At 45.1% G+C, this 13,985-nt stretch overlaps 1 protein-coding gene across 9 annotated transcripts in view; it reads right to left on the bottom strand.

The window, feature by feature from the left end:
• Window positions 1-13,985, bottom strand: part of ATRNL1 (attractin like 1) — a 948,738-nt gene that overhangs the window by 764,775 nt on the left and 169,978 nt on the right. For all 9 annotated transcript variants that reach the window (XM_045024151.1, XM_045024152.1, XM_045024153.1 and 6 more), the window contains exon 9: window positions 1,792-1,975. In XM_045024151.1, the coding sequence (XP_044880086.1) occupies window positions 1,792-1,975 (184 nt within the window). The remainder of the gene's footprint in view (window positions 1-1,791; window positions 1,976-13,985) is intronic.

Consider the following 13,985-nt stretch of genomic DNA (forward strand, 5'->3'; position numbering starts at 1 on the left):
GGGGGCAGTCAGCCAGTGAGCCCCAAGCAGTAGCAACACTTCACAACAGCCATCCCGCCCCTTCTTTCTAATATGATGAGAAGACCACAGTTTACTAGTTCTTTGCAGCAGGTTTACAAATCCAGGATTCTCAGAAAGAAGAAAAATTCTTTCTGTGGACAATCACCTTCCCCTGCTTAAAGCTGCACTAGGCAGAATAGTGTGGTGATGGTTCAAGATATGATCAATTGTGCTTCTGATGGAGTTACAGTTGCAGTCAACTGCACTGGAGACAATGGACAGAAATGCAGTCAGCTGTTCTTTGGGGGAAAGATGGGTGTGGGAAAATGGAGAAATAAGAATGTAAAAGGAAAGGGGGGGACCCCATGCTGCCATCACCCTCTCTGCATGCCTATGCCAGAAAAGTGAAAGAGGAAGATACTGAGTGTGACTGAGCTCCTGTTGTCATCATCCTGAACAAACCATTATTAATATCTATATTACCGTAGCACCCAAAGGCCTTAACTAGGCTTGGCAGGATTCAACTTAAATCAATATATGTTGGTAAAGTCCACGTCACCTGACATCTGAAACTGACAACAACAAAAAATCACTCGGTAACAGTTGCCCAGAGTGCTTCCCCCAGCATTTTGTACCTGCAGGGATTGGGGTCACCAGCTCTGCAGCAGCACAAATTGCTCTCTGCCACCTTGCTCATTCACTCTTGTGACAGCAGGACTGCAAAGAGTTCCCTGCATAGCTGTAGAGCCAGTGACACCCCATCCCTGCAAGCATAAGCGGTAGGGAAGTATGTGGTCTTGGCAGAACAGAGCAGAGAAGGAGGACAAGCCCCCAGACCTGGGGGTGGCCACCACATTGTTGTCTCAGCTGTCGCAGCCCCACACACTCAGTCACCAGCCAGGACTGTGGGAGCTGACCCTGGCAAGAACTATTCAACAGCACCGTATCACCAGAGGCTAGTCTTCCCCTGTGCAGTCCTGGCCGGAGGTCTCTGTTCCACTGAGCCACAACCACAGCCTCCCCTGCACCTGGTGCCCTGGGGTCTCTTGGGCCCTTCTGCCATGCTGGGAGTCCCCTGCAGCTCTGCCGTCGGTGCTGAGAACCTCCTGCAACGCCACTGTCTCTGCTACCCTAACCTTAACCCTCCCCATCAATTTCCAACTGTAAAAATAAATAAAAATTGAAAATAAAAATCTTGAAAATGTATATTAATTTTTGAAATTAGTAAAAAAAATGAAATTCTGCCAAGCCCAGCCTTAATCAACACCAAGGCCCCTGCATGCTGAACACTGTAGATACATAAAGGTGTGCATGTGCAAACATAGACCCTGCCCAAAGAGCTTACAGTCTAATTAGACAGGAGTTCTAGACCTCTGGGCCTTGATCCAACAAGGCAACTAGAAGTAGAGAGAGCCTGCTGAGGAATGAGAATTTGGTAGGATCTCCACAGGTTCCAAAAGGAGGCTGACACAAGTTTCTATAAAATTCAAACTTCTGGATTTTTTTTTAAATGACCAAACCTTTTAAAGCCTAAAATTAACATACTAAGTATTCTAAAATTAACCTGCCAGCAAACAATGTGCTTTGTCTGCTAAATCTTCAGTTTCGATAGAAAATTATCCCTCTATTTTCTTTTTCTGAAAATTCCAGCATTGAAAATTATAAAATCATTACAACATAAATATAAACATGAATAAAGAAGTTATTGTAAATATCTCACTATTGTATATGCACTAACAACAATTTTATGTTATCTTGATCTTAGTTTACCATTGTCTTAATTCTACTTACCACGTCCTCGTATTAACTTCATATCTATAAAGGTCATCCACCAATCCATATTTATTGCCAGGTAATGCTTTGTATCCACCATGAACATAAATGGATTTTGTCATTTCATCATAGACACTAGTATGACCATATCCACCTTGCACAATTGCTCCTTTTGTTTCTGCCACAAGCCATGAATTTGATCCTGGAAGAGACATATGAGAGACATAAAATAATCTATACAATCTAATCTTGCAAGGACCTACTCCTGGGATAAGTGCTTACTTAAGAAATCAATCATAAAATCAGGGACTAACAGTTTATATCTTTGAAACCATGTAGAAGTGTTGGATATATTATGCATGTTTTTCCAAGTTTTTAAATTGGCTTGGCTCATGTTAAAAATACCCCTATGTAAACATAAAACATTTAAAATCTATAATACAAGCAAGAAGAGATAGATAGATAGATAGATATAGATAGATAGAATTTTTATAATGCAATAATCTGAAGTCTAGACACATACCTTCCCAACTGAAAAATAACTTTTGCATAAAATAAAAGTAATCTTTATTGACCTTCATCAGTTTACAATACACACACATGCACAGTAATACATTTGGCATCATGTAATGTTTTGTTTGCTTGTGTGGCTATAAATTGTAAGCAGCAGCGGCATCTAAGATTAACTGTTGGTCAGACAAATTTAGGCAGAGAAATTACAGCAATAATTACAGCCTTTTATTGGTGACAGAATGAGCTTCTAAAAAGAACTGGATCACAACTCATAATAAGCATTCCTCTAAGATCTAATTCCTATACATTCTAATAAATAGAAGGCCAACTGGCAATACCACTGTCTGGTAATTCCCAACAGTGCTACATATTCTACTTCCTTTCCTCAAAATTTGAAACACTCTTACTGTCATCACCCAATTCACCCTATGAAAACCTTCAATGTTCTACAGTGTTATTTTGGGGGTAAATTTGCTTTATAACAACCAGATTAAACTACAATTTATATTTAAAGGAACCCCATCAACCTGTATATCTAATTTTTTTAACCAAATATAGTTATCCACTATATTTATAAGTAACACCTACAATTATTAAAAGTGCAAGAAGCTGGCAACAAAAAGAAGCCCCCCCCCCCACCATTTGTTTACTCTGTGCATTTGACTCTATTCTGTGTAACACCATTTCCACTGCTTTGTTGATGGCCAATTGAGCTTCCTGTCTCATGTACTAACATGATGACATAATTTATTTCACCCTTCAGGGGAGGCTCAGCTGCATGCTCTTTTCCTGACTCTCCACTCCAAATCTATGTTTACCAGTATCAACAGCAAACAAACTAAAGAGATGGTATGCAGGCATGTGCACAAAATGGAAGAACAACATAAGCCTGAATATATTTAGTGCTGTTGCTCTGCCTTATTTTTTAATAAGACCCTTATAAATATCTGCTTGGTATCTAAAGAAAATATAATTCTGTGCACTTTATTTAAGCCATCAATTCAGTCAGGCACATAAGTATGTACTTAAAGAATGTGAGTAAATCCATCCCTACTCAGTAAATAATTTAAGCACATAATTAACTTCAAGAATAAATCATCCTATTGAAGTCAATGGGACTTCAGCACACGCTTAAACTTAAGTACATACTTTTGTGCTCGGATGAATTGATGCCTAGGCAGTATTCTATCAGAAGTATAGTTTGTTTTTTTAAAAATTAGTCAACTTCAGAACTTCAAGTTAACAGTATCCTTATAACAAAAACAAGAAGGTAACATTTATTGCAACATTCCAACATTTATTATACTTGCATATTCCGATAAAAAAGTTATATCATAGGGTAGTAATACAATAAACCCAATTAAACAAAATCTGTCAACAACACTGATTTTAAAGTCATATAATGCAGTGTAACTGTAGAGGGGAAATGTACATTTATTTCATATCTGTTTCAAATACATTTGTCAAAATATAGTTATTTTCAGAAGAATTATAATATTTTTTCTTTCAAATTAAGCATATTTTAATCAAAATTGTTCTTTGACTCCTTCCCCCAGTTACCAAGGTCTCTTTGATAGTGTGTCTTTTACCTTGTTTTAGAAAACAGACACTTTAAAACCTTTTTTCCTAGAAAAATATAGTTCCACACCTATAACTTGGCTAACATTCTTTTTCCACTGACCATTTCAGATTACTTGCCACAACTAAATTTTAATAAAAGTACTAAGATTTTACCACCATATTTTGTTGTACTGCGCTGTGATAAAAATTATCACCAAAAAATCCTATTCATCAAATAAAACAACTTTTTATATATGAGTAATAAAATACAATTCCTACGTCATCAGGACTAGCTTAATATTCAGATTGCTACAGTGAATTTAATCACTTTACTGCAGGCCTTAACTCATTTAAAAAAAAATCAACAACTGTTGGCTTGATTATTGTTCTGAAACATAGGTCATATTATATTATTTGGTATTTTTGTTATAAGCCCACAATGCAGAAAGGACAGAACATATTTATAGGTCAGCAGACACAATAACTTCTCATGAAGTTTGCTAGCTACAAATGGACAATTAGGGTTCAGAAGCTAATAAAGAGAGACTATTAAATGAATCCATCTGAATTTGCAACCATTGCTTGTTAGTTATTTGACAATATGTTTCAACTGTTCAGCTGCTGAAATTCACAAAAGGATAAGTCTGTTAATAGCAAATGTAATGTAAAAGCAAAGTCATGTTCAAATCCACTTTCCACATCATATTTCAAACCAAGAACATCAGGTCAAGCCAGCCAGTTTGTAAAAGTTGTGCTAACCACAGATGCTTCTCTGGGTCTGGGTCTTTAGGGAGTATATCAGTACAATACTACAGCATCCTCCAGAAGAAACACGTGACCACTTCACCTGATAGCTATGGAAAGTGGGAAAAGGCTACCGCATTCTGGATGAATGCCGCAAAAGATGTAAGCCCAAGAATTACATTTGGATCCCCTGTATGTGGGAACAATGACAGGAAAATCAAGAGCAGTAGTTGAGACTCTGAAGGAAGAAGAATGTACATTGCATACAAGAACCAAAATGGAAGGAGTTGAAATCCACAAACATCAGGGATGGTTACAAGATAATGTATGATGGTTCAGTAGCAAGGAGGAATGCTGATGATTTAATAGGCCACCTCAGCAGTATGGGGGAAGGAAACACTTTCTGGAGAAGCCTTAAACCAGTGATTCTCAAACTTTTGTACTGGTGACCCCTTTCACATAGCAAGCCTCTGAGTGCAACCCCCCCCCAATAAATTAAAAATACTTTTTTGTATATTTAACACCATTATAAATGCTGGAGACTGTGACAGTGTATCCCATAAGGCTTTATAGGGGTGCGTATAAATGTATATATGATATAACTGGAATAGAGTTTTGCTACATATGCCATGTAACATATCTATGTAAAGGTCATGATCTACTGGTTATCTACTAGTTGTATGCAGGCACCATTTGTGTGTTCAGAGTTATGAACATTGGCTGTATAATTGCTTGATTTCTAAGTAGCCTTAGTTAGAACATTTGGTCACTTCTTGGGAAAGGAATGTACTCAATCAAGAAGCATTTAACAGAAAAAAGAGCTTGGAAGACTCCAATCCACATAAGAAGTCTACCTGAGGACATTCAAGGTACCATGTGGGTAATGACTGCTGCTTGCAGGTCCTGAGTCATGCATGGGCATGTGACTTGCCCATGTGATTCCAAATCTCCATTTTGTGACTGGATTCTACACAGGGTGAGGAGGGGGTCTCCACCCACAAGAGAGAGTCTATTTAAACCCCTGGGAGACCCCTCCATTTTGTCTTCAGCTGGCTAAAGAAGGAGCCTCTCCACCACCCCAGGATACTTAAAGGAAACTGAAACAAAGAACAGTAACTACAGGGGGTGAGAGTGATTGCTGGACCCACGCTAAAAGAAGATTAGTCTGTAAAAGGGAGCATTCTGGAACTGGTGAGGATCTTATCTGTATTCAGTTTGATTAGACATAGATTTGCGCATTTTATTTTATTTTGCTTGGTAACTTACTTTGTTCTGTCTGTTACTACTTGGAACCACTTAAATCCTACTTTCTGTATTTAATACAATCACTTTTTACTTATTAGTTAACTCAGAGTATGTATTAATACCTGGGGGAGCAAACAGCTGTGCATATCTCTCTATCAGTGTTATAGAGGGCGAACAATTTATGCGTTTACCCTGCATAAGCTTTATACAGGGTAAAACGGAGTTATTTGGGTTTAGACCCCATTGGGAGTTGGGCATCTGGGTGCTAAAGACAAGCACACTTCTGTGAGCTGTTTTCAGGTAAACCTGCAACTTTGGGGCAGGTAATTCAAACTCTGGGTCTTTGTTGAAGTAGACAAGAGTGTCTGGCTCGGCAAGACAGGGTGCTGAAGTACTAAGCTGGCAGGGAAAACAGAGATAGAGGTAGTCTTGGCACATCGGTTGGCAACTCCCAGGGGGGTTTCTGTGATCCAACCCGTCACAGAAACAAAGTGGGGTTTGGGGTGGAGGCTGACAGCTTGCGATCCCCCCCCCATGTAATAACCTCACAACCCCCTGAGGGATCCCGACACCCAGTTTGAGAACCCCTGCCTTAAACGTTAACCTGAAAACAGCTCACAGAAGTGTGCTTGTCTTTAGCACCCAGATTCCCAACTCCCAATGGGGTCTAAACCCAAATAAATCCGTTTTACCCTGTATAAAGCTTAAACGTTAAGGCTGGGGTTTTCAAAAGAGCCTATGGGTGTTTTGAAAAGGGCCTACGAAAGGCAATGGCTACATTAGAGTCATTTTTCTCCTGTATCTCACCTAATACAGGTAGACGGACTTATAGATGAAAAACAAAATATTGTTGCCTGCCTGGTGGCAAACTACATCACTTTAAGCCCACTATAGTTGAAATCCAAATTTCAGCACACACTTTTCAGACACTACCTTCTTAAGCAAGTTAAATCTTTTGGGCAAAAGGCAGACACAATAAAATCAATTTCCATGGGATGGATGACAGCAGCTTTATTCTTATCCATCTTTGGTGAATTGGCTGTCACTAAGGCCAGGTCTACACTGCGGGGTGGGGGCGAGCTAAGTCTGTCTAAGTTACGCAACTTCAGCTACGAAAATAGCGTAGCTGAAGTCAACGTACTTAGAGTTACTTAATGCAGTGTCTTCACTGCGGTAGGTAGACTGCTGATGCTCCCCAGTCAACTCTGCCTATGTTTCTCGCTCTGGTGGAGTTCCGGAGTCGACAGAAGAGCATTTCGCAGTCGATTTATTGCATCTTCACTAGACACAATAAATCAACTCCCACTGGATCAATCGCTCCAGAAGTAAGTGTCGATATATACCCCCAAGTCCAAGTACACATTATTAACTGAATTCCCTGCACCGGTACTAACACAGATTTCTTTACTATTAGCTGTCGGACCGACTCTTGGAACAGAGCAAGAGCCTTCTGAATGGAAGACAACACTGCCTCGAAAGAGCATCCTTTGAGAAACCAGTTGTTGAGGTACAGGAGGATGAGAATCACTTCCTGTAGAAAGCAAGTGGCCACTACCGCAAGAACCTTTGAGAACACCCTTGGAGCCAAAGAGAGACTGAAGAGAAGCACTCTGACCTGGAAATGATCTTGGCCTACAGCAAATCGTAGGTATTTCCCAGGTGACTGGCTATATGGAAGTAGGCATATTGGAGGACAAGGGACAAAAAACAATCCTTTTCCTCTAGAGGAGGAATTATAGTTACGAGAGTTACCATCCTGAATTTTGGGGGTTTCACAAACTTGTTTGGCTGTCTTAGATCTAAGACTGTCCTCCAACCTCCATCCTTTTTCAGTAGAATCCTTTGCCCCTACAAAGGGAAGGAACCAATTCTATCACTCCTAGCCAGAGGAGAAAGTCCACCACTTGCCTTAGTAGAAACTCATGAGAGGGGTAATGGTGTAACCTGAAGTTATGACCTCCAATACTCATTGGTCCCTGATGATTCACTTTAAAGTCTGGTGGAAATAGACAATGTGGTCCCCCAAGGGAAGGAGGTGGACTAAAGGGTGCAACTGTAAAATCAGCGGAACAGGAGCATTCGAACCCTTAGGCCTTGTCTACACTACAAGACTATTTCGAATCAACTTAGTTCGAATTTGTGGATTCGACCTTATGAAGTCGAATTTGTGTATCCATACTAAATACACTAATTCGAATTTCTGAGTCCACATTCACGGGGCCAGCGTCGACTTTGGAAGCGGTGCACTGTGGGAAGCTATCCCACAGTTCCCGCACTCCCCGCTGCCCATTGCAATGCTGGGTAGAGCCCCCAATGCCTGCTGGGGGAAAAAATGTGTCGAGGGTGGTTTTGGGTAACTGTCATTATTGAACCGTCACTCCCGCCCTCTCTCCTTGAAAGCGCCGGCAGGAAATCTGTTCGCGCCCTTCTCTGGTTGGTTACAGCTCGGACGCCACAGCACTGCGAGCATGGAGCCCGCTGCGATCATCGCTGCACTTATGGCCGTTGTCAACTCCTCGCACCTTATCGTCCACCTCTTCCACAGTCAGCTGCTGAGAAATCGGGCGAGGAGGCTCCAGCAGCGTGGTGAGGAGAGTGGCGCAGACCTCTCACAAAGCAGGGTACGCCGCGCAGTGGAGATCATGGTGGCAATGGGTCAAGTTCATGGTGTGGAACGGCGATTCTGGGCCCGGGAAACAAGCACGGACTGGTGGGACCGCATAGTGCTGCAGGTCTGGGATGAATCACAGTGGCTGCGAAACTTCAGGATGCGTAAGGGCACTTTCCTTGAACTCTTTGACTTGCTGGCCCTTGCCCTGAAGCGCCAGGACACCCGGATGCGAGCAGCCCTGAGTGTGCAGAAGCGAGTGGCCATAGCCCTCTGGAAACTTGCAACGCCAGACAGCTACCGGTCAATAGCGAACCACTTTGGCATGGGCAAATCTACCGTGGGGGTTGCTGTGATTCAAGTAGCCCACGCAATCGTTGAGCAACTGCTCTCAAAGGTAGTGACTCTGGGAAACGTCCAGGTCATCATAGATGGCTTTGCCGCGATGGGATTCCCAAACTGCGGTGGGGCTATAGATGGGACTCACATCCCTATCCTGGCACCAGCCCACCAGGCCAGCGAGTACATTAACCGAAAGGGCTACTTTTCTATGGTGCTGCAAGCACTGGTGGACCATAGGGGACGTTTTACCAACATCTTCGTCGGGTGGGCGGGCAAGGTTCATGACGCGCGTGTGTTCAGGAACTCTGGTCTGTTTAGACGCCTCCAGGCAGGAACTTTCTTACCGGACCACAAAATAACGGTTGGGGATGTGCAGATGCCTACAGTGATCCTCGGGGACCCAGCCTACCCGCTAATGCCCTGGCTCATGAAGCCCTATACAGGCGCCTTGGACAGTGAGAAGGAACTCTTCAACTACCGGCTGAGCAAGTGCAGAATGGTGGTGGAGTGTGCTTTCGGACGTCTTAAGGGGAGGTGGCGGAGCTTACTGACTCGCTCGGACATCAGCGAAAAGAATATCCCCGTAGTTATTGCTGCTTGCTGTGTGCTCCACAATGTCTGTGAGAGCAAGGGCGAGACCTTTTTGGCCGGATGGGAGGTTGAGGCAAATCGCCTGGCTGCTGTTTACGCTCAGCCAGACACCCGTGCCAAAAGAATATCCCAGCGGGAAGCGCTGTGTATCCGGGAGGCTTTGAAAGCAAGTTTCCTCGGAGAGCAGGGTAACCTATGACTCTCCACTTGATTTTAAGAGAAGCTGATCCTGGGCCTGTGTCTCTATGTGTTGAGTGAGATCTGAGGTTACATACCCCGTTCTCCAAGTTTCCCCCACTTCCAAAACACGTTTTAAAACAAATTAAACGGAACAGTTATTGTTAATAAATCTTTCTTTTACTTTGCATTTCTGTTCAGGGTTTGAAACATGGACGCATACTGTGCTGGGTACGGTGTGCACTGATGTACAGACCGCTTGTACAATACAGGACGGACAGCCTCCTGCTCCTACATAGGTCTCTGGGGTGGGGGACGGTTTCAAGTGGGTTTGCAGGAAGGGGCGAGTGATGCCGTCTTTGGATAGGGATTTGGATGCAGGCTCTGGGCTGTGGGTTTGGGCGTAGGAAGGGGTGAGGGGTGTGGGGGAAGGGTGAGTATCTGTCCGTGGATGAGGGCTCTTGTTGGGGCTCAGGGCAGCGGAGAGGATCGCGCCTACGGTGGAAGTGCATGGTAAGGGCAGCATGCCTTAACATTAGGGGGTGGCAGGCACTAGGACTGTGGACAAGCGTACACATCACAGAATGACCCGGGGCAGCATACACCACACAGAGTGACCCTGGTGACTACTGACTGCAGTCTGTGTGTGCCCTGCAGTTGATCCTGCCCCCGATAGTCTGTACCCTGCTAATGTAGGCTATCCCGTGCAATTATAAATCCCCTGCCCCCCCCCACATACACAGTCTTCTGACACGAAAGACGTGACGGAAAGAGTGAACAACAGCAAACAGCTTTTATTAATCTACTACATAGTGGGGTGATGAAACTTGGATTTGGGACTGGGTGATCCCCTGTAAGGGAAGCGCTTCTACACAGTTATAGCGTCAGAGGTGTGTGGTACATTAGCGCTCAGCTGTGGTGCAGTGACAGTTCTCACGGCCCCTACCGCCCCTCCGTCTTGTAATTTTCGGTGAGGGGGGGACAGGACTTCTTGGCGTTGGAGGGTGGTTGCAGATACAGTGCAGGGGGGCTCTCTCCTCCTGCCTGCGGTCCTGCAGAACATCAACAAGGCGCCGGAGCGTGTCCGTTTGCTCCCTCATTAGCCCAAGCAGCGTTTGAGTCGCCTGCTGGTCTTCCTGCCGCCACCTGTCCTCCCGTTCGCTGTGTGAGCGCTGCTGCTGAGAGAGGGTCTCCCTCCACTGGCTCTGCTGGGCCGCCTCGGCTCTGGAGCAGGCCATCAGTTCCACGAACATCTCGTCCCGAGTCTTTTTCTTTCGCCGCCTAATCTGAGCCAGCCTCTGCGAGGGGGATGCCGGGGCAGTCCGGGAAAGAGCAGAAGCTGTGTGATGGGAAACAGTAAGTGATTTCCTTAAACAGATACATGTTTGCGAACAGTGAACACAGTCTAGTCAGTTTCTCTGAACAAGACCATACAGGGCACCAAGTTCCACGAGATCTCAGGACAAGTTCGAGATTTCGGAATACGCTCTCATTGGCGGCGCCATTGCACAGGAGAGCGGACAAGCGGGGAGAGACAGCTGAATCCGTCTTGCAGACAGTCCTGGTAAGCCTTAAAGTAGATCATGCTTATCAGTTAGTGGATAGCTGTGCTCTCCTGCTAAAGGCAATCTGGAAAGCAGAAAGGCTGAGCCTTTTCCAGCCCCTCCCGCCAGTGCACGGGAAAGATCAATGTATGCTTGTTCTCTGTGGCCTCCAGCACGTGGCTGTTAAGCGAGGGTCGTTGTTATGCAACCTAATTTTAAACCATTAACAATAGTAACAATACACTAATTGCCCTACTTAGATGCAGCCTGTCCAGAATGACATCACCCTGAGGCGGGTCACTCGGAGTCAGAGAGAGCGGATGCTAAGGGAAGCCCTGCACAGACCAGGACCATATGCAGCAATGCTGGTGGAGGCGATGATTCCTCTCTACATTAGGATGTCCTGGCGCGGAAGAGTGTGCTTCCACGGAGCACCCAATAAGGCACCTCTCCCCAGGAACCTCCTGCGGAGGCTTTTCGAGCAGCTCTCTGAGAGCTTTGTTGAACTGTCCCAAGAGGATTATTGTTCAATCCGTATATGTGTGGACCTACTATTTATATAGTTTGACATTTAAAATTTTTTATATAGTATTTCTATTTTTTCTATACCTGTTTTTTAAAAAATAAATGTTTCCATGTTTATAGCACTCACCGCCTGATCCTTCCCCTGATTCTGAGTCCGGGTTAACGGGCGGGGACGGTTGGTAGGGGATCTCTGTGAGGGTGATGAAGAGATCCTGGCTGTCAGGGCAAGCGGTATTGTGTTCGCTGTCGCCTGCGCCATCCTCCACAAACCCTTCCTCATCTTCCCCATCGGCGAACATCGCCGAGGAACTGTCCAGGTACACTATGCCATCCTCAGAGTCCACGGTCACTGGTGGGGCAGTGGTGGCAGACCCACCGAGAATGGCATGCAGTGCCTCGTAGAAGCGGCATGTCTGGGGCTGTGCTCCGGAGCGTCCGTTTGCCGCTCTGACTTTTTGGTAACCTTGTCTCAGGTCCTTGACTTTCACGCGGCACTGCATCGCATCCCGGCTGTATCCTTTGTCTATCATGGCTTTGGAGACCTTCTCGAAGGTCTTTGCATTCCGCTTGTTGGAGCGCAGCTCCAAGAGCACAGACTCCTCGCCCCACACAGCGATCAGATCCATGACTTCCCGGTCAGTCCATGCTGGGGACCTCTTTCTATTCTTGGATTGCCCGGACTCCTCTGCTGGAGAGCTCTGCATCGTTGCAGGTGCTGCGGAGCTCGCCCCGATGTCCAACCAGGACGTCAGATTCAAAGTGCCCAGACAGGAAAAGGAATTCAAATTTTCCCGGGTCGTTTCCTGTGTGGCTGGTCAGAGCATCCAAGCTCGGACTGCTGTCCAGAGCGTCAACAGAGTGGTGCAGTGTGGGATAGCTCCCGGAGCTACTAAGTTCGATTAGCATCCACACCTAGCCTAATTCGAGCTAGCCATGTCGAATTTAGCGCTACTCCACCTGTCGGGGTGGAGTACCAAATTCAAACTAAAGAGCCCTCTAGTTCGAATTAAATGGCTTCCTGGTGTGGACGGTTGAGCGGTTAGTTCGAATTAACACTGCTAAATTCGACTTAAAGTCCTAGTGTAGACCAGGCCTTAGCCAACCCATCAAAACTGCTGTTTAGATTATGCCTGTGTGATCACAGAGGGCGGTTGGGCGACCCTCATCTTCTGAAATCTGTGTCTCTTTCTGGGGATTATGGGGGTCTTTTGTACCCTAAGAACTGAGCAGGGCACAATTACTGGGCAGTCTGTGCTCTACGGAAATGCTTTTTGCTCGTAGGTGTATAAATGCCAAAGGAACATAGTATGGCCCTGGAGTCCTTACGCGAGTGCAGGGAGTCATTCATAGTCTCCAAGAAGAGTTTGTGATCAAAAGGGAGGTCCTCTATTGTATTTTGGACCTCTCTCAGTTATGCTCTGAGTTTAACTACCACCATAGAGATGGACCTGGCAGCAATATCTAAGGATGCATGAAGAGCTGTTCTGGCCAATAGCTGACCCTCAGCAACAGTAGATTGGAATTGTTCCCTGAAGTCCTGTGGCAGATGTTTAATAAAAGCTGCCAGCCTGCTACAATTAGTAAAGTTATAATTAGCCATGGCTGCCTGATAATTCGCAATCTGAAATGACAAATCTGCTGACACGTAAAACTTTTGTCCAAGGAGGTTCACTCATTTTTGGTGCTTTTCATCAGGGGTAGCCCCTAAAAAGTGCAGTTTACCCTGCTCATTCACAGAATCCATCATGAGGGAGTTGGTGGGGAGGGAAAAACAAAAAGTCACAGTCCTTCTGGGACACATCACACTTGTCGTCAGCCCTTCTGCACATTGGTGGAATAGTGGCTGGTATCTGCCTTTCCATTTTAGCCAGATCCAACAGAGCCTCATTAATAGGTAGCACCACTTGAGTTACTTGCATTGGTACCAATGACTGAGTTAAGGCGCTTGACTGCACCAATGGCAGAGCAGAATGCTTCAGTGTCAATGACAGGGCCAGGCTAGATGGTACCTTGTGCTTCCCCTTACTAGTGGAGGGTACAGATGCTCTATAGCAGCCATGTTTTCTCTCTCCTTAGAGCTCTGGGCTTTGCAGGCCCACCCATATCTTTGCAGACCAAGGATGCAGCCTGGTCTTTTCTGGAGCTGGCTCAGTAAAGAGTCCAACCTCTTCTTTTTCAGGAATCTTCCCAGAGTGTTCCAAACATTTACCCTTCTTATGGGAAGCATGTCCTGAGTTAGATGGGATGCTGGGTCCACCTGGGGACAGATGTACAGAGGGAGTGTGTGTGGGGGGGGGTATCTCCAGACATAGCTCAAAGAGTGGAATGTTCCATTGCCAACAGTCTGAGCTTTATATCCCTCT

This window comes from Mauremys mutica, chromosome 7, assembly GCF_020497125.1.
Source record: "Mauremys mutica isolate MM-2020 ecotype Southern chromosome 7, ASM2049712v1, whole genome shotgun sequence".
Lineage (NCBI taxonomy): Eukaryota > Metazoa > Chordata > Testudines > Geoemydidae > Mauremys > Mauremys mutica.